Source organism: Gallinula chloropus (assembly GCF_964237585.1).
Source record: "Gallinula chloropus genome assembly, chromosome: Z".
Lineage (NCBI taxonomy): Eukaryota > Metazoa > Chordata > Aves > Gruiformes > Rallidae > Gallinula > Gallinula chloropus.
Window position 1 is genome coordinate 66,267,251 of NC_140089.1, and position 21,126 is coordinate 66,288,376.

General features: G+C 44.3%; 1 protein-coding gene across 1 annotated transcript in view; it reads left to right on the forward strand.

The window, feature by feature from the left end:
- Positions 1–12,018: 12,018 nt before the first annotated feature.
- Positions 12,019–21,126, forward strand: part of ADAMTS6 (ADAM metallopeptidase with thrombospondin type 1 motif 6) — a gene marked incomplete at both ends in the record, with an annotated part of 143,875 nt that continues 134,767 nt past the window's right edge. Inside the window, 3 exons of the mRNA XM_084278587.1 lie at positions 12,019–12,115; positions 12,904–13,268; positions 20,423–20,591. Coding sequence (XP_084134713.1) covers positions 12,019–12,115; positions 12,904–13,268; positions 20,423–20,591 — 631 coding nt within the window. The remainder of the gene's footprint in view (positions 12,116–12,903; positions 13,269–20,422; positions 20,592–21,126) is intronic.

The following is a 21,126-nucleotide window of genomic DNA, read 5'->3' on the forward strand; positions in this document are numbered from 1 at the left end:
AGTTTTTGAGAAAAATTGTATCTTATCCTTTTCCAGTGTAACTTGCGTATCAATGCAAATAATCACCTAATTGCTATAGCAGGAACAGAAGTACGCTAAACACAGTTCATATTTCAATTCACAGATCGTGCCCAGAATATAGGCCTGTAACTAAGAAATGTAATCATTTGACTCCTTAGAAACAAAAACTTGTTTCTGACTTTAATGCACAGCTGAGTTTTCCGCAAAATGTGTAAAAGACATTTTTGATCCTGCAAAACTTATGTTGTGCCTCTGATCTTTTACAGAAAGTCCTTCTAGTTTTATCTTTAGAGTATAACAGTATGATTTTAATGTATAATAAATGAAAATATATGCAAGAGTGAATGTATTTCAAGTGAAATATCAGAAAGTTCATCCTCTGAAAGGGTTAATATAAATTTCAATCATCATGGTACTTGCTCTTGCTCCCAGGCTTTGCATAAGTGGCAGAGGGCTTTGAGAAGTTCATTTGACAAATAGCTGATGTCACTACTTGGGGAATTTTGGACTTTTATTAGTATTCTTTCATGGGAGATGACTACTCTCACATCAGAGCAGCTAAATGCAACACACGGACACTCCTGAGCTGCCTCAGTATGAAATCCAACAGCACAGTGGATTTGTGGATGCCTGTGAATGCCAGTGGATTACAGGAGAAATTAGTGGGAACTGGGAAGTGCTTTTAAGTTAAGCCACTTACAACTTGTACCAAAGAAGCTGAAGAAGACTGTACTTAATGTAAGAACAGCTGCTGGGTCATATGCAAAGATTCATCGGGCCCTATATTTTGTCTGCAAGAGTGGCTACAAGGGGATAACTAGGGATAACTGGGCAAAGACGAGGGCAAGCATACATGGCAATACCTGTTTCTACTTTCCAGTCTCTGGTGTCTAACCAGTCCCAGGTTAGGGGCAATACGAGGTTCAGGGCCCTTACTGCTACACAGGCTATCTTTGCACAAAACCAGCCAGTCCTAAGTCAATTGGAAAAGGGAAATGCTGGACACTTTAAAAGGGCTTTAATAAACACCTTCAAAAAGCAGAACACTTCCCTAAACAGGGAGCTAGCTGTTGGTGCTGTGATAATCCTGTAAGAAAATGAACAATGAAGTTACTTGTGAGAGAAGAGGAAATAAATGCAATTACTAAACAGACTCACGTAACACCTTACTGCATTAACAGTAAGTCTTTGCATTTTGGATGGATACCTAAAAGTTACAAGCGGAGAGGTGAGTGCTGTAATTTATTTTTTTTCTAAGTTCTTCTTCAAACCATTGGCCTAACAGCTTTTATTAAAGATAGTTCCATTTATAAGCTGTTGCAAGACACTGTGGTAGAAAGAATGCCAGAAAACCATCTAAATTAGACTAATTTGTAATCTGTGTCCAAAGCAGTATGCACCGTATGGTCTAGAGTCTTTAATAAATCTTTTCCAGCTATACAGTCCAGGAATATGGAGAGGAAAGTCCAATTCTTTTTTTCCATTCAAAATAAATCTGTACTCATTTCACGATCCAATTTTACAATCTCTGACATTAGCCTATGTGTTCATGCTTTTATATGCAGCATACTGAGAGAAGGGGAATCACCACAGAGTTCAGCAGATGCTAAATGAGCAGTCTGTGATGCTCATCAATATGACTACCGTAACTCTCCTTCAATTCAAAATCTAAACAAGTCATTCAGGCACCTGAGACTGGGGGGCCTAATTCTGCACAGGGAGTGTCATTCCCAGAGGTGCGTGCCAGACTGCAAAATGCTGCAGTGCTCTGCATGGTAATAGCCAAGACTTCTCGTGAGTTAATTCCAGATTTTTCATTCTAAAATCAAAATAACAGAATTCTTGTGTATTTGTTAAGATTTTCTGCATAGTTTTTATATGTTTCTGTGTACACCAATCTTTGAGGAATACCATTTGTCAAATTTTTCCATAGAGATTTTCCATACACATTTTCCACATACTGCACAATTTGTCTGAGCTTTGCTCTCCGTAAGTCTTACAGATTGTTCAGACCTTACAAAGAACTTTCTGTGGAAGTAGGAGAATAACAAAACAAGAATACACAGAAAAAAATTGAAATACATATAGCTGGAAAATGCTCCCTTTAAACAAACTGTTATGCCTACTGACCCAATCTTCTTTCTGATATCTATCTCTTGACTTGGGAAGCTGGAAATAGATAAAGCGGGAAAAAAATACCGTCTTTGATATAAAGCAACTCCCCCACCAAAGCTACCTCTTCTTTTCTGCTTACAACTATTCCTGTTCTTGTATGGAACTGTATTGCTTTCCCTAAGCTTTCTGCTTTGAAGAGGATAAGAACAGTTCCATCTTATTTGCTTGCAAAATTTGAGGCCAACATCCGTTCTGCTATAGGGATTCTCTAATAAGTTCGAGTACTCTAAGATTACTCATTTCAGATTTACTGGAGAAGTATTTAATCTTACCCCTCCCACTGTCCACCTCCCCCCTCCTTTTTTTTGAGCAAGTGTTACTCTCACCACATTTGTATTCTCTGATATTTTCTCTGCCCTGCCTCATCTGTGTTCCACCAGGGAGGAAACTGGCCAGGACATGCTGGAGGATGCCAAGCTTTACATGAAGTTTTCCAGTTTTATTTCCAAATCTTATACTGAAAGAATCGGGTTGGCTGGGTTCACGGGGTCTTGCAGAAACAAGGAGAATTGGGATAAACTCCACATCAGCATAACACACACAGCTGCTTGCAGGGAGCATCCTAGAAAAGGACGGTCTTACCATCCTGCCTTTGGTAAGGCTCTTTGTATTTAAATGAAGACATTCTTGGCAATATCCACATTGCTGAGCAGAAGTAGCCTCAAAGCCGCCCCTGAAGCCAAATCGATGGCTGTGAATTTTGTTTAGAGGGCCATCGAGGACAGCTCAACTCAAAAGGAGTGCATTTGCCAATGGGAAGTACACTTTGATGTGCATTCTCTCTCTGAAATACAAAGTGCCAGGCACAATAGCTTCAACTTCTGGTGGCAAGTGGTCAGTATTAGGCTGAACACATGGCCCGGGGTCATTTCTAGAGACGTTTTATAGATCTCTTCCTACAAGGGGAGATGAGATTTGTAAGCAAAATTTACAAGGAAATACCAGTGAGAAATACTGGATCTCTATAGCATCATTACCTTCAAGCACTCCTGCAATCTTTTAGTTCACGGGAGTGAAAATTAAGCCCTTACCACATCAAGAGCCTTTCTCCCCACAGCACATAAAAATGTGAGGTTGTAATGTACTATTTGTTCAACTATATGGTTAATCGAAGTATTTTAGCCTAATTTTTAACATCAATTTATAACATCATTTTATATTTCATTTTTAAAAGTGTTCTCTCCCCAAATGCTGCTGGGAAATTTCTAAATATGGTAGGTTATTATCCTCAGGTCTTCGCTGACCAGGTAAAAAAAGAAATCATAGAGAAAACCTCATACTTTCCACCCAAATATACAGGTAACAAGAATCTCTTCTTACAGAAGTGTGCTGCTTACCAAAGACTTGTAGCTTTCTCTTCCGTATTTATTTCCATTAAAAGGAAGATTGCTGGAATCAACCCCAAATAGCTGTGAATATACCTAACAATGTTAAACTGAAGTTTAATATAAATATTTATTTAAACAAAAAAGCAAGCTTGCCAATCTTACTGGTTGTTGGCCAAGACCAAGGACTCAAAGAACTAAAGTCAAAGAGTGCTTTATCTAACTGCTTCCATGGCCAGCAAAGACTAACACACTGGTTAAGACATGTAGTAAAATGTTCTGTGTTCAGTGAACGTGTAATACTCTCCAGAGCATCTGAGGCACGGTTGCCCAAACGAGTTTTACGTATTATCAGAATTCACAGTAGAATTCCTATCCTGGCTACAAAAGCTTCTGCTTGCAGCAAAGGAAGAGTTTATGCTAAGAACCTGCATGCCACTTTCCATTCAAGCTTCTTTCAAAAAAAAAAAAATAATAGCAGATTATGAAGAAAATGTATATAGCTATCACTTGGGCTGATGAAACAAAATTAAAAGTCATCAAATAAGCTCACAATTTTTATCTGAATGAGGTTCACTCTGAAAAATTACTGTATGCAGTAAAGCAAAACAGGTAAGTCAAACTGTATTGGGAATTCTGTCAGAAATTCTAATCACAGATGGTCAGGAATTTTTTAACTGGAGCCAAAGCTTTTCCTGGTAATATACCAGTTTTGACAAAATTGCTATTGGAAACATTTTCTCAGCTCCAGCAGCTTGTGTAGGCAAGAAAATGTAGTTGTCTGAGACAGGGAATAAATAACTTGTTGGTCTGAGCAAGCAGCTGGGTTTTGCAGAGCCCGTATATCTTTGCTTTACTTTGCTTGATTTAGAGCAGGGAGTTGAACCCATGTGAGGGCCCTAACCAGACAGTGATAAGCTGTCTTTCTTTTTAGCTTGATGAGTATTTCATTAGTAATACACGGTGGAGCAGCTCCAGCCACGGACAGGCCAGTCTTCCACACCAGAATAGTCCCCAGCTTAGCCGTCAGACGGCAACATGAGCATTCCCCGGTCTGATTCGGGCAGGGTCTGATTTGAAGTCAGGTCTCCCAAATCCCATGAGGATACCACAGGCATGAGGCAACCGGCTGCGATACGCGTCTGTCTGTTCAAAACGTTATTTTTGGTCCTAACGCAGAATGGGGGGAAAAAAACCTCCCTCTCTCTTCACAATCTGTCCTTTCAAAGGGGCAGCGTCTCCCAGTTCCCCCCGTATACCAGTCAGTTTGCAGAGAAGGCTGAGCAGAGCCTGTCACCATGCCTGCCCACGGAGACGGATGATGTGGCTACAGTGCACCTGGCTCTGCCAGCGAGCCCGGTTTACCCCCGCGAACGTCTTCCGTATGGATTTGCTGCAGAAGCAGCAACTTCGGAACGCCGACGACAAAAAAGCCCAGCCGTAGCAATGCCCGTTTCGGTTGAGTAGACGTACCCAGAGGCAGCCACCAAGGCAGGAATGGTCCAAGCACGTATAGGATGAAGGAGAGAGGAGGGGAGGAGGTGTCCCAGGGCAGTGAGCAGCCCTGCGCGTCCCGGGCGCTCCCTCCCCGCTCGCCGACGCAGGATGGCGCCCTCGGTATGAGCAATTAACCCGGGGGGAGCAGGTTGACAACGTATTTCCAGCATAAAGCGTCTCCCCGCATGCCCGTGCTCCTCAGGAGCACTGGGTTTGGGGCTCCGGTTTTCGGTGCGTCCTGCTCCTCCCCGGAGCACCCGAACACTCGTGTGCCCGGCGGCCGTGCGAGCGTCTCACAAGTAAGTGCTTACGGTGTTTAGTGCGAAGGTTCAGTAAGAACGGTGACAAACGCGAACACCTTTTCAGGGGGTTGTGCTTATTTTCCTAAGAGCTGCTGCTAGGATAAATTTCACGTGCTTTCACGTGGAACCAAATTTCCACTTACAGCAGCGCTTCAGCGTCTCCATTGGAAACGGTGAGCGGCCGCCGCAGGTCCGGCTGCTCCGTCGCGGGGGTTGCTCCGTCGCGGGGGTTGCTCTGCAGGTCGATCCTGTTCTTTCGACCCCCGAGAAAAGTCCCCGGAGTAGCTGTGCTTTTGGACCCTTTCCTTGCGAATCGCTTCGCAGGCCAGCCAGCTATTACAGATTCAGCAGAGGAGTTACACCTACTGCCTCCGGCTCGGGAGGAAAAGGCGCACCCGCACCGTTCGGGAAACACAGTTAGCAGAAGCATGAAACCTCAGAGCCTCGATTCAGGAGGGTTTTTTCTTTCTCTTTTTTTTGGGTATCGGAAATTAACTTGGCGGTCAGGAGGGCAAGTCTCGGATTCCATGCACACACACACACACACCCGCACCCCCCTGCGCGCCACCGCCGGCTTCACGGAGCACAAGCTACCCCGCAGACCGCGAGCTGCTCTCTGCCATGTCCCCTCCTCTCGCCTCCACATCGGGACGCCGCCCGCGGGTGGCCCCGCTGCCCCCGCGGCCGCCCAGTGCCACCCGCAACCCCGCCGCGAATGAAAGCGGCAGCGCAACGCGGGCAAGGCCCGGCCCCGCGGGACCCCCAGGCGGGACCCCCGGCCCAGCGGGCAGGCGGTCCCGGCCCCGCTGCGGTGGTCGCCCAGCCGCTGCTCGCTGCGCGGGCTTCGGACACCGCCTCCTCTCATCTGGAAACGGTGACATTTTAACTGTTTTGCGAAGGCCCGTTATGGGGCGCGAGTCGGGCCTCCGGTACGGGAGGGATGGGCCGCCCCGGCCCGCCGCCCACCGGCAGCATCCCCGCCCGGCGCCAGCCGCCTGCACGCCGGGGCCGCGGCAGCGGTGTCACGGCCGTCCCAGCAGCCCCGCCGCTGCCAGCCAAGGCTCCCCGCCGGCGGCGCGGCTCCCGCCTCACCCCGCGGCAGCGGGTGGGGGTCGCGCCAGGGACGCTGCCTCCGTGCCCCCCCCCCCCGGCCCCCTCTGCTACGAGGTGCACGCGGCCTCACCGCCCTACCGCCCCCTCCCCCCCCCTCAGCGCCCCCCCGCCGTTTGTCTTTACCCCAAATGTACCCCTGCCCCCCCCGCCGCCACGTGACGGCCCGCGCATGCGCGGTAGCGCCGCCGGCCTGGGGCACATCTGCAGGCTGACGTCAGCGTGCTCCGCGCCGTCCCCCGGGCGAGGCTGCCAAGGCTCCCTGCTGCCGCCGCGCTCGGCTTGGCCGGGGGCCGGCAGCGAGAGGAGGTCTGGGGCTACTTCAACCAAACTTTCCTGAGTCCTTCCTGCTCTGCCTGCCTCCCCTCTCCCCCCCCTCTCTCTCCCTCCCCTCTCTGCCTCTCGCTCCCCCCCTTCCCCCCCCCCCCCCCACTCAGATGATATTCACATGGTATTTTGCACAGAGGAGGCTGCTCAAGAGGAGGGCACCCACCCCCACCCCAATATAAGCCTGTTTTTCCTTCCTTCCTCCCCCCCTTTTTGTTGGAAAGACAAAATGTGCAGGGTGATAGGTTGGGTGAATTGATGGCATCCTTCCTCCTGCCAAGCCAGCCCGTTTTCTAAAAACCCCTTTTAGGAAGGCTAGAGAATCTTACTCTGTTGGAGAGCATAAACCCTGATGGTTGCTTGCACAGAGGGGAAAAGCAGAGAGGAATACGGGGATCGTCCTGTGCAATCTCTATTGTTTGAAACTTACTTTATATCAGAAATTGAAGATGAAAACGGTAAGGAAGATTTCACGCTATTCAATGAAACTTTTTTGCTTTTCTCGTGTCCCGAATAATGGTGCGTGCAGGGCTTTGGGGAGCGGGGGGAGGTTTATATTGCATTAGGCGAGGTGGATTTGGAGTAATTTCAGAGAGAAACCTTGGAGGATGGGGGAAGGGGGTGCGAGGATTTTCAGCCGAGAGGAGTACAGTGATTTATGAAGTACTGTCTCGAGTACTGCGCTTTTAAAAAGATTTTTCCTAACTTTTAATGCTAAATCGTTTGTAGAGGGAGGGAAGGAAAAAAGACAAAAAAACCAATCCAAACCCAAAACCAACAAACAGCAAAACAGATGAAAACCAAAGCAGCCCCCAAGCCCCAGCGACAACCCACAGCTATTCCGGATCGCTTTCAGTGAAGGAAGCCCCGCGTTTGGCCGCGCCGTGTCCGGCGTTGTCCGCTGCCGCGGTCAGACAAGTGCATACTTTGTGCCGGGGCTCGGAGGGTCGGCGCGGCCGCCGTTCCGCAGCCCGGTGCTGGCGGGGATGTCGGGCTCTCGCCGGGCTCGTCAGGAAGATGGAAGCGTGTGGTTTTGATTTACTTCGAGCTGCTTGGGATTTGCCAGACTCTTAACCCCGCGGAGCCGCGTTTATCGGTGTGTGTGTGTGTGTGTCTGTCTCCGCGGCGGCCCGGGGTTCAAAGGGACTTTGTTTGGTAGGAGGAGGTAAGTGGACTCTCGCTCCCCGGCGATGTGAGTGCGGATTTTGTCTTCGCTATTTTCTTTCATTGTTGTACAAGAGAGGGGAGAGAGAGAGGAGAGAGAGGGAGAGGCAGACTCTTGTTTTTATTTGGGCTGCCGGTGCAACGCGTTTGGGCCAAACGCCAAGTGTCTGGGTCACACGCGTTTTATCCAAATAGATTCAGCGCTGCTGTCTGGAAACGGGCTGCTGAAAGTTAACTTTAGGATCAACTCCACCACAGCAACCAGACTCTTCCCTTCAGCCTCTCTAGGGAGGAGGTGTGTGTTTTTGGTTTTGGGCTGTGTTGTTTCTTCCCCCTCCCCGCCCCCCCCCCCCCCCCCGCTCTTTTCCTTCTGAATTTTCGCCGAGGGGTGTGTGTGTCTGGTGACCTCCAACTTTGTTCAGTACTTTTTTTTTTCCAACTTTTTGTTCATGCAGAGTCGTGTATATAGTGCGTGTGTGTATACGTGTTGGGCTGTGTGTGCGGAGCCGTGTATTTTTCTAGACTGCTGGCTTTTTTGGGGGGGTTGGGGGGGAAGGGAAGGAAGGCGGGGGACGTTGTTTGCTTTTGTGCATCCCCCTCTGCGAAATGCAATGACAGCTGACCCCTCGGTGGGGAGCCGGGGGGGGGGGGCGGAGGAGGCTGTTCATGAGGCGGCAGCCCCGTTCCCCCCCCCTTCCCCCGAGGGGAGGCCAGCTCCGCCGTACGTCGGGGCACACACTGCAGCAATTCCACTCCGCACGCCTCGGTTTCTGGCTAATTCCCGGGGAGGAAGGATCAGCCCTTTCCCTTTGTACTTGTCCCTCTCCCCGCCATCCCCTGGCCCCCCTTTCTTTTCACCGAGCCCTTGCCGGCGCGGTCTGCGCGTCGCTGTTTTCGCCTGGGGAGCTCCCAGGGGCACGGCTAATCCCCGGCTTTTGAAGCCCTGCAACGCTTTTCACGGCCAGCCCCGATACCTGTAATTGAATTTGTGTGATTGATGCCCGCCCCGTCCTCTCCCGCCCGCCCTCCCCATTTCCTTAGCAACCACTCGTACGGCCGGCGCGGACGGCCGCCCCTGGCCGCGCCTCACCGCGGCGCTCCCCGCCGCTGGCCCGGCATGGGGAGGGCGGGAAGGCGGCGGGCACCGCGCGGCGGCAGCGGGGGGAACCCGCTCCCCCGTTCTCCCCCGCGCGCCCCCCCCCACCCCAAGCACGCGGCGCAGGGGCCGAGCCGCCGAGGGGGGCGTGGTGACACCGCCTATCCCCCACCCCCCACCCCGACACACACCGGCAGCGGAGGGGCCGTTTCCCGCCGCGGAGCTTGACGCGTTTGTCGTTCCGCCCGACCCGTCCGTTCCGCCCCGAAGCGTTGGTCAGTGTGATGCGGGGCTGCCGGGCGTATTGTTAGGCACCTCCGCTGCTACCGGAGGACCCGGTCGCCGCGCTTGGCCGGCCAAGCGCGCCAGCGGCTGGCGGTTCTGTGGTGGGCGCGCCTGGCGTGGTGACCTCGGGAGCGATGCGGGACGTGGCAGTCCCCAGGGGAGGTGGCATGTCTGGTGATGCTTTTAGGATAGCGATTCTCCTGGCAACTTGCCTATCCTAAACTTCAGCTGCCTTCAGTTTGAGGGATGCTTTATGTGCTCACAGCGCCTCTGCTTAGATGGAGAGGCTCCTAAGGGGGGTCGTCTGAGCAGTTTGGCGAGTCATCTCCCCGCAATCCACTTCCTGCCCCGAAGTCCTCCGTACGTGCTCACGGCCTTTTTTAAGTGGGTAGGAAGCTCATGGCACTGGCAGCGGGACTACCACTTGTCATCAGCAGCGCCTCCTCGAAAGTAACAGTGCTGTGCACCTGCTTTGTCATTGGCACCCTAGATTTGGAAAAGCATCTTGTACTTTTTATTTGCTGCTTGGCAGAGCTTTTATAATTAAGCAGGAGCCGCAGTTTTAGGCAGTGGTTCAGGATGTGGAGCCACACCTTCCCTTACTGGTGGGTCAACATCTAGTTCAGCCACGAGACAGAGGAAATGATTCTTATTGTGAGTTTAACGGTAGCCAAATGTGTCATCTTGACAACAGCCAAAAGTGGAATGCTGCATATAGGTACCAAGGGTTTGAGGTCCCTTCCAACCCCTAGCGTTCTGTGGGCCGTGGCTACTTTGAGATACCTACCACATTTCATGCTGGAAGTACTATACTTGGAGTTGCCAAGTGCTTTATCCTTCACGTCCATTGCTGCTTTTTAATTGTGAGCAGTAATGGTGGTGTGCTTGTATAGTGCTAGCGCTAATACTTTGAAAAGGATGTTAAAGAAATCTACTGAAACTTTCAGCAAGCTGAACATGAAAAGAGATTTTTCTCATGTGAAGCTTGGAATGAAGGAGACCATTCCACACAGATCCCTGTGAAGATGCTAGATGTGGGTGATTGTTGGACACTTGAGCAGCGCCCACCATGTGGGACGTTGGTGTCTAAATAATGAGCACTGTGCTTCGTGTCCAGTGTTCTGAGCTGCTTACCTCCTTAGATTCTACAGTTTCAGGATATCTTAGTGTTAGGATAATGTGCTATCAGTCTTAATGGGCTGAATGTGAGCTCGCTGTTAGGATTTTTTTGGCTGTGTAAAAGCTGCAAGGTATTGTTATCTCTACATATGGCAGTAACGAACCATTTCTTGACTCTGCTGTCCAGCTCTGTGCATGAAAAGGGATGCTGACAAATTGGAAAGGGTGTGGAAGAAAAACTGCTGAAGCTTTTAGGCTTCTGTAAACTGGATTGTACTGAGGTTGGTAAACCAAATACATTGATCTTATCAGGAGGTGTCAAGAGGTGCTTGTATCAGATTATAACTATCCATGCAAGAAGAAGAAGAAAGCCGCTCATTAGGAGATGGGTAAAGCAAGATTCAGTGTCAGCAATTTGAGACTGGACCTCCTTAGATAGGTGAGGTACCTTATTTAGCATAACAATGTACCTGAAGAGTATGGGATGATTATGTCACTTCAGGACTTGTACAAGTCTGAGAGCTGCAATTCATTATCAGCTGGGAAATAAAGGTTTTACGGGAAGGTGCAGAGCAGATGTGAATGGCATCAGTAAGTCCTTACGCTACCTACTAAGCCCAAGCTATCTGTGCAAAGTATCTTTGATTCCTTCTGTAAACCTGATTAAATCCCGTGTGCTGTCTTGAGAGATATTTAAAAAGCAGGTATTGGAATGATGAGATTAACCTTGTTTACGCGGTAATGAGTAGATAGATTTCAGATTGGCGAAGAAGTTTCCTAATATTCACAGTGATGTTCGTGAAGAGGATTTGCATGGTATGCTACAACCCTTGAACCTTTACAGTTAATCCACTGGCTGCAGTGATATTACCTGTCTGAATTACTGTTGTAAATCATTCCCAGAATTTTTAGAAAGGCGAATTTATCTGGTGCACATGTAAGTGACTCTTTATGCTTTTGGAACTTTTTTTAAACAGGATTTCCTTCTTAGGTGTTCTGTTTCTCCATTGCCTCAGCAGAGTTTGCTCTGTGCACAGGTGTGCTGCGAGTGCTTCAGAAGACCATTAGTACCGGCTGACACAACACATGATTCAGTATCCCATGATACTGGACTTTTAGTTGGCTGCACAGATATTCCATTTAATCCCTGGCCACGGCTAAAGCTGCTTTTTAGTATGAGTGCAATGGTGTTTTAAATGAGAAAGAACTGCCCACCTACTATATATATATATATCTATACTGCAGAATAGACCTATTTTTGTAGAAATAATTTTCTTTGACTAATTTTCTTTTTTTTTTCAGGCAAAGAAATGGAGCAAGTTCAGTAACTGTCCAGTCTAAAGTCTTACTGGTATCTTAAGGAATCTTACAAATACTCATTTTGAATTGAGAAAATGACTGCAGATATAGAAGACAGTAAAGGTTGTGGGAAAAGAATGCCTGTCGAAAAGTGGAACATCCAGTAGCTAATTTGGAAGTAGTATAAAGTAAACATACCTGTTATGGTGCGCTTCTGGAGTGGAGTTAACTCTATAGCACACAGGTAGCTCTCAAAGGAGATTAAAAAAAAAAAAAGAGCTTTCTGTTTTTCTAAATTATGGAAATTTTTTGGAAGACGTGGACATGGATTTTGAGCCTAGGCATGGTTTCATCGGAATTTCACAGTGACAACAGGCTTTCATATAGTTCTCAAGGTAGGGGTCCAACTTCTGTAGCTAACAAGAAGCATCAGTTTTTGCATTGCATTTGGGTAAGATTTCTAAATCATGTTTATATAATTCATGTGATAATACGGGCTCTGCTCTTAGTTCTATCATGATTCATTGTCATGGAAGTTTAAATACAGCAAATCTGATTCAGTCTTTTGTTTTAATTTCTTTCTGTCTACTTTTAGCTGTAGGAAAAGCCTTGCAAATTAAATCTAGCAAAATGTTGTACTTTATAATAGGTTAGAGACTTGCCATAACAACATTATTCCTTAAACTAGGAAGTAAGGATCTAATCTTACTTTGATCCATTAACATTTATAGGTTTTTAACAAAATTAGGAGCCATTTACATGTTTTTTTCAATATAATAGTTTTCATTACTACTGTTTTTATACTTGGGGGTGGATCTAATACGTTTTGGTCTTTGAGTAGTGTCACTGGGAAGAATGAGTCCTCCTTGTATTAGAATGTAATCCAAAATATTTACATATTTTGTGTAAATAGGAAAAAATACATAGTTAGAAACTTTATTTTCAGTGACATCAAATTAATGGGAAACTGAACACACTTTCTTGACTTGAAAAGAAAGAAAAGAACATTTTATTTTATGTAGTAAAATGCAACATCTTGCATTTACCTGAAAATGACTTTTGCTCATGAGGGTGATGAGATTTAGCCACGTATGATTTATGTTTAAACTACTACTTGTTTCTGTTTATATTTTCTTCTCTTCTATGCGCGCTCCCTGGACTGTCTTACCTTGTGATTACAAAGAGGAATTCCTGTCTTACCTTGAACACTACCAACTAACAATCCCAATAAGGGTTGATCAAAATGGAGCCTTCCTCAGCTTTACTGTGAAAAATGCTAAACCCTCGAGAAGGAGGAGGAGCGCAGACCCTTATGACCAAGAACTGGCAGCATCTAAATTATTTTTTAAACTTTCTGCCTATGGCAAGCACTTTCATTTAAACCTGACTCTCAACACAGATTTGGTGTCCAGGCATTTTACAGTAGAGTACTGGGGGAAAGACGGACCGCAATGGAAGCATGATTTTTTAGACCACTGTTATTACACAGGATATTTGCAAGACCAACACAGTACAACTAAAGTGGCCTTAAGCAACTGCAATGGTCTGGTAAGTGCATGTTAAATATTTAATATAATAGCATGTTTGTCCCTTTTAAATGATGAAGAACAACTTTATTGGCATATTTTGCAGGTTTTTTTGAGTCCCTGGAGGCAGGGGAAGTAAGCAGACAGGAAGGTGGAGAAACACCTTAAACCTGATCTGGGTCCTGGGGAAAAGTAGTCCTCAGTTTGTCAAGCTTAACTGTAATCACTAAGGCCTTGTTCTGTAGTCCTTTAGCAGGCAATGTTTTTGTTTGGTGTTTATGGTGTCTGCGCTAGGGCTGCAAGATTAGGCCTGTGTTGAGATCCTTACAGGTTTTAAATGTGTTGCAAGGTCAAGGAATGGGGAGGAGGAAACAGTGGATCCTTAGGGATGCCGAATCTCTCAAGAGTGACATTGATTAAACTGAACACCCACTTGTTGTCTTCAAGAATTTGATTTTAGAAACTTTTGAGTAAATAACAGAGAAGAGGAATTGCCTGGTGTACATGTCATCATTGCTATAAATTCAAAGAGTGAAGAGGAAAGCAGATCTTTTGCAAGTACCGGCATCAGAAAGTAATTATTTGCCTTTTTAAAGAAATATTTTGTTTGCAAACTGTAAACAGTTGCTTTTAAAAGTAGGATTAGAAATTCTCATGTCTCTTATTTTGATCTCTTCTTTTAATATTGATCTCTTGATCATGACTGTTGTACTTGCATGAGGAAAATGCTGATTTTGTTCCAAACGAAAAGTAGAAAATGAAAAAAATCAAAGGTAATAAAATACTAAAATAGAATGGCATGACTAGGAAATAACTAACTGCTAAGGGGAAAAAAAAGTCTAATCAAACCTGCCTATCTAATCCCTATTTATCCTTGGAAGTGCTATTCAGTAACATTCATTGGGATGTCATTTACAAGCAACAGCTGGCTGCTTCAGACCTAGATAGGGTTGCATTGCACCCAGCTACTTGAGATATGCCTGATACAGTCTAGGTTAATGTTTTGGAGTACTCTTGAGGAAAAATAATTTAATGGGGGTTTCAAGGGCGAAGTGAATGCTTTCAAAGAAAAGTAGTTAAAATGGTGTTCCAATGAGTGTGGTATCACAGACTTGTAGCGGATAGATCTGAATTTAGTACAATTTTCACTTTGCTTTTGCAGTTCCCTTATAATAACGTTTTTGTCGCAGCTCTTAAAGTAAATGTACTCAATCATGTTGCTTTTGAATTCTTTTCAGCTAAAAATGCTACAGAGATCAAACCCCTGCTTTCAGGACTCTGTTAATAGAGGCTGCATGGCTCTGTATCCCCACAGCTTCTGCCAGTTGAGTCACAGATGGGTTGGCCCCCTTGGAGCCAGCAGTCAGTGCCATGGTGCTCCTGTTTCAGTTCCTGTCTGACCTCGGCCAGGGAGTGAGCCAGGAACGCCTGCACTTGCCTTAGCTGACTCTCCTGACTTTTTTTTTTTTTTTGGTGTTTGTAAGTTAACTTTTTCGTGTGGAATGCTTCCCAATTAAATCATCATCTTCAGTGCTTTTAGTTGTTGTCAGCTCTTAAGTGTTCCTTCCAGGTATGAAGGCAGCCTTAATCCAGTCTCTGGGCGCACCTCGGCTGGCACACCTCTTACTTGGGACTGCAAAAGTCCAGTGCATCTCCTAGAAAGACCTAGTCCCAAGCACGCCAAGCTCCTGTCACGCTCCAGAAGCGGCAGCGGGGGGTGACAGAAGGCCCCTTCTGAGAGAGGCAGGAGTCCTGCAGAAGCGTGCAGCAGCAGGCTTTGCTCGGTATCATCCTCTACAGCACAGAAACTCCTCTGTTTTCCAGTTCTGGCAGGAGCTTCCAGAGTACTGACTGTGGGTGATACTATTCCATTCAGATAAATCCATCACCGAGTTATTTTTGAGTAGTGATTCCTAGTGATTAATATTTTGTTATACAGCTGCTGTTTAGAACATGTTTAATAAAGCAATTGGCATTGAATACAGAAGATAATATTACTTGTTTTAGAATAAGTGATAGTTCAGAGTATCTCGTGCTTAAGGCATTAGTTGAATTTTCCAGTTTGATTGTTGGTCAAGACTATGCACATTCTACATAGTCTTTGATTAGCATCTGTCTCAAAGCAAAAAAATTTAAGCCGAACTGTAAACCTGTAAATCTTTAATGGTGAGTGGTGACCACAAGCAAAAAAAATAAGCATTCGGTTTATTCCATTTGTCGTGTTAGACTTTGGTATTGCCAAGTGAGAAAAAAATTATTCCCCTCAGTGAATGTTTTGAGTTACTCTGTTTAGCGACTCAGGGTGATCAGGTGAGACCAGGATCTAATTTATGTTAAGTTGTATGACTTCTAAGAACACTCGTATCTGAGATGAGTTTTAGTGCAAGAAGGGCTTTCTCTCACTTTCACTACAGTAAAAGTGACAAGCAGTCAGTTCATTTCCCTGTCACTGTTTCCTGTTTCGGCGTTTCCCTCCATATTTCTCGTTACCAAGTGCCCCAGAATTACAGACTGCTACTTACTGAAGTTTCATTCCAGCAGTTTCCATATGCTGGGCCCTGATTATGCTGTAAATTGTCTGAAGTTATGAGGAAAGCTCTATAATCCAGTGAGCAGTCATATGAGGAAATTGAAGGTCTTGTCCGGCAGGCTTGCTGGCTTCCAAACTCGTATTTACTTTAGGGGATGTTACATTTGTGGAAGGATTGCAGGTTTGGCCTTCTCATGAAAAAGCCTGCAGCAAGCAGTGTTTTGGGGCCTTTGGATAGAGGGTGTAAGGCTGCAAGGCCTGAGGCATTGCCTAAGCTGAATACACCATACTGAAAGAAAGAAGAAACGGTGGTAGACTAGCCGAAGAGAGAACAACTTCACCTCGGGCAAAAGAAGTTTGTCTGAGTCGAGCAAATCCAAGAAGGAAAGTTTTGGTGCTTGTACTAGCAGAAGCGCACTGCAACCAAACCTTTTTGCAGTCTGACCTAGCCCTGTCCTCTGCCAGGTGTCAAAGCTTTTAACTGAGTGCTAAAACAAGTTTTCCATACTAGTGGATTTTCTCATTTTGAGCTGAAAAGCCCAGTAGTGGGAAGTACTTTTAAATGTGTCGATTATTATTAGGAAAGAGAATGGACGGGTAAATGAGAGGCTACTATGATTCCAAATAAATGTTTAATGTAAAAGGCCAAGTATTTCTGTGGCATGTGAAGTTCCATGTGCTGAGTAGCATTTGTGCCTGGGTAGTTAGTAAAGATATCTTCATCAAAACAGAAATGATAAAAAAAGCACAAGAAGTAGGCTGTGGCTAAAAGCATGACCTGACTTGGTTAAAGAAAGAATTATTTTGCTGGAAAATTTCATGTGTTTTGCATATTCCTAAATTCATATATGTGTAAATTACTAATATTCTTCAAAAATTAGCTCATTTGAAGCTGACTGTACCATAAAGAATGCCTCTAATTTTATAGATTATAAATGGCACATAGTATGGCATTTTTGAGTCATACATAAAATAATGTCTAACTTATGAAATAATTTTTAAAGATTGGGAATGATACTAAGAAGAATTTAGTGTTCTTCATCCGTGTCTTTGGAGTTTTCTTTGGTACTAATAGATACATGCAGCATAGACCTAGTATGCTGAAAATTCTATGTAAGTTGTCCCTGTCTGAGTTTCAAGTTGTCTCCTTAGATTCCGTGATGCACTCTCAGGTCAAATCACTACGTTTTTTTCATCTTTAAGAATACAGTAAGCTAATCCAATCTTTTTCCTCAGTCATAAAGCTACAGCAAAGCGTATAGCCAGCTGTAGACATACAGAACAACACTGACATGTTTTCAGAAGTTTCTAGTACTACTACTATTTTATGTTAAAATGGATAAAATATAAAGTCCAGAGAGGTTCAAGGCACGGAGAAATGGTAAAACAGTAGTATGGTGTGGGAAAAGGCATGCACTTACTTGTCCTCCATAATTCAGTTTGCTTCTGTGACTGATGGACATCCCCCCTCTGAAGGAGGTTAAGGCCCCAGCTGGACAGCCTGACAGAAAAAGATTCCTTTTCACCAATTCAGGGGAACTCCATGTGGACTCACAGATTTGTCTGAGCATGTCAAACTGCTGGATCCAGACCTTATATATGTTAGCAGGAGTTGGCAGTCTGTAACAGGATTGGATAACACAGGGCCTAAAACAATCTGGTTTAGATAATAATCTTGGGAATGCTGCTTGTAGTAACCTATTTGGGGCATTCAGCTTGTTTCTTAAATTCATGGTATTTTGTCAAAACCTTTCGCTGGTCATTTTTATGTCTTAATGATATTTGTTTCGCTTTGGAGCAGAATTTTAATTTACAAACTGTTCAAATAACAAAGCTATAAAAAATGCTGTAGTTCCTTTCAATACTTTAAAAGGGCAGTATTTCGATCTCGTTTTTCCACTGAAATTGTCTTTTGCTCAAATAGTGGATTATAAGCCAAAATCAGGGATTAGAATGTAGTTTTGAATATAACAGTACAATTTCTGCTATTTATTAATCACACATTGCTGAATGCACATACAATGGAAGTATCTCCTGCCACATGGATTTTCTAAACTGACTGGTTGTCACTGGCATAGGCCTCTTCTGTGTATAAAATTCAGAGCCCTTCTTAAAAGTGATTCACCATGATTCAGCAAGACCACTTGAATCAGTTTAATGCAATAAAAGCAGTTTTGTTTGCAAATAAAATCAACATGTTAGTCTTAAAGTGGTATATGTATGATGGGCTTGTGTGGCAGGGCAAGTGCGTTTCCAATGTTTATCAAATCACATGGCTAGCTGCAGCAGCTGATGGCCTACACCTACCACCAGGTAGTCATAAAATGTAAGTTTATTTGCAGTTCCTCAACTGTTACTAAAACCTCTCTTTTCTTAAACCACCACAGTGTTCAGACAGATGAGTTCAGCTGTCAACTAGGCACAGGAAAAATAAGTGGTATACTCCTAACCTTTTTCACTGCTGGTACTTGAAGGCACTGTGATCAGAGTTTGCAGACATTCATAAGAGTTTGGGGTTGGGTTTTTTTTGCACAGAAAATTAATGCAACACTTAAGTGGTGTTTATGGCATCTGAGTTGACTCACTCCCACTGAGGTCATCCCACTGCTCAAAAAGATCAGTTTCAGTGTCTGATATAAACATCTCATTCATGCTTAAACTTGTTAACCTGGCTGGATTTGAGCACTGACATGTAGGTTGTATTGTCTGTTGTAATCAGATTTAGGTTAAGACCTGCTCTGTTGTAGAGACAGAGCCACGGGTTTGATGGTACCTCTGTCTTCTCAGGCTTGGCATGGAGCAGGCAGCCTGATGGTATTGGCCAGAGCCACTCTGCAAGACTCTCTCCTTTGGGAATGTAATTCCAGAGCTTATAATGGCTCAGGATTCGCTTGAACCCAGATGTCTGACATCCAGACTGGATGCAGTCCAGACTGTCAAGGTTCTTTCTGCACATCTGGCAAACCCTGTTACAACTGCATTTATATGTTCAATACTATTTAAGCAGCAGTGTACTAGTAAATGATTTATTTTCTAGTAAAATCTTAGGCTCCAAGTAACAAGAAGGCATTGTGAAAGGAATTTAATACCAGCATCTTCCATGTGAATATAGACCCTGATGTTACCTTCTGGAGTAAATAATTGAGTTCATAATGAAAAATACCACTGAAGAGGAACACTTACTGTTACACTCACTATGTAAGGAATGTGTAATTGAAAGCTGCAGTGTGTTCATACATATATTTTCAAACTTCATAATATGGCTATATTTGGAAAAATGCTGTTCTTTCTAACATTTTATACAGTTTATTTTGTAAGTTTTATGTTGTTACTGAAATCCAGTTATTTGAGGAGTGAAGAGCAGCAGGCGTTTGATGTACAAAACAGCAGCAGGCTGAGATTTTTGACCAAGAGTACAATGGCAAGCCCTGATCTTAGAAACAGCTTTAGAATATTCAGAGCAGATATGGAGCAAATGGTCTTATGGCTGAGGACTCTTGGGAGGAAAAAAAAATAACCTCTTTAAAATGAAGGCTTATGCATAGTACTTGCTTCACAGATCTAAGGTGTGATAAAAGATTGTGATTCATCATTGGGGTTCAAATGCAGAAGTTTCTGCTTCCAGTCTTCTACCTGATGAGAACCTTTTTCTCTCGGTGTAGAAAGTTCGTACACTCATAATTTTCTTGATACGGATACCACAATTTTTTATTTAGCAGATGTATGTGTAGGAGTCTGTCAGGGCTTATTCCCCAATATTTCCATATCCGAAAGGATCCCAAAACTGGATTTTCTGCTGAAGTTCAGTTTTAATTGCTGAAGGTTCAGGAAATTGCATAGTTGGCCTAAAATCTCCCCTTTCTTCCATAAACCACTTCCTGTTTGGAAGAAGCTGAGTTCACAATGTGAAAGTTATGAGAATAGAATATCTACTATTCTGCAGTGCAGTATAAGGAAAAAAGTGTTCATTTGTTATGGAGAATGAGGTGTTGCACAGTCTACAACAACTTGGATTTGGCAGATTTGTAGCAAGACCATTTAAGGAATATTCTGTGTAGATTGTATATTCTAAGTTAATACTGATTCAAAGTTAATAATCTGATTTCAGTAATTACCTCAGTTTTGGAGTTAAGTTCTTGGATGTAAAATATGGAATTGTTTCCTTGAACATATGTTCTAAACTTAATCCTTCGTGCCATTTTTTTCTTTGGTGCAGTATGTGACTTTAAGCATCTACTGGTATGTCATCATAGAGGGATATTGATCTCACCATTTGAACAACATTTTGGCTTGGCATCACTTTTACTGGATCACATAGTTTTGGAACATCTCTCTGAAGAGATTTTGGTCATACACTGGGAATATCTTTTGCTTTCTTACCACATCCACCAAAATGATGTGAAAGAACTCCAGAAATAGGGCAATGATATTGTATTGTTTTCTCATTGTGTTGCTTTTAGGTGCTTACTTTTGCTCCCACTAAAATCAGCAGAGGAGTGGTGGCTCATGTGTTTTCTGTGTTGGGTGATAGTTGTGGGTTCCTTCACAGAAATAAGATGATTATGAAATGTTTATTTTAAAGTTAAGCTTTTTAATAGGAAACTTAGTCTTTTGCAAATTTTTATTTTCTTATTTTCTTCTTTAAGCACGGAGTCATTGCTACGGAAGATGAGGAATATTTTATTGAGCCTTTAAGGAATATAACAGAAGATCCTAGTAACTTCAATTATGAGAATGGTCATCCTCATGTTATATACAAAAAATCTACCATGCACCAGCAACACCTCTATGATCACAGTCACTGTGGAGTCTCAGGTAAATGGGTACGAGTGTCATTGCTTTAAAAAAGGAACTTAAGATGTATTTTAAAATCTTGCTTGGTTGGCATGTAAGACACAGTGGAGAATGTATCAGTGGGTATCCTCCTCCTGGGTGATGCAGTGTGCCCTCTTGAAAAGCAGTTTTGCTTTTTTCTTCATTCAGATCAAGAATATAGCATCTTTCAAAAACTGAGACACTGAGAGTAAGTCTTGATTTATTCCTGTGTTGTATACAGTGGCAGTAAAGAGTACAGGCTTCCTCAAAATATGCTACAAGTGTAGCTTGTTCCTCCAACTGGAAAGCATGATGGAGTGACTAGTTATTGTAACTCAGTGTTTCAACTAATTTGAGGAAACTTGACATGCAATAAATGTGTTAGTGTTATGATTAACAATACGTTTGGAAGCAGAGCCCACATCTTCCTTGCTTTTGGAGTTTTACGGTGTTCTGATACTGGTTTTTGGTACCGTGTATCACTATTCTGTGGTAGTTGAATATGTGATTTGCAGGTGCCTTATGGGAACAATTA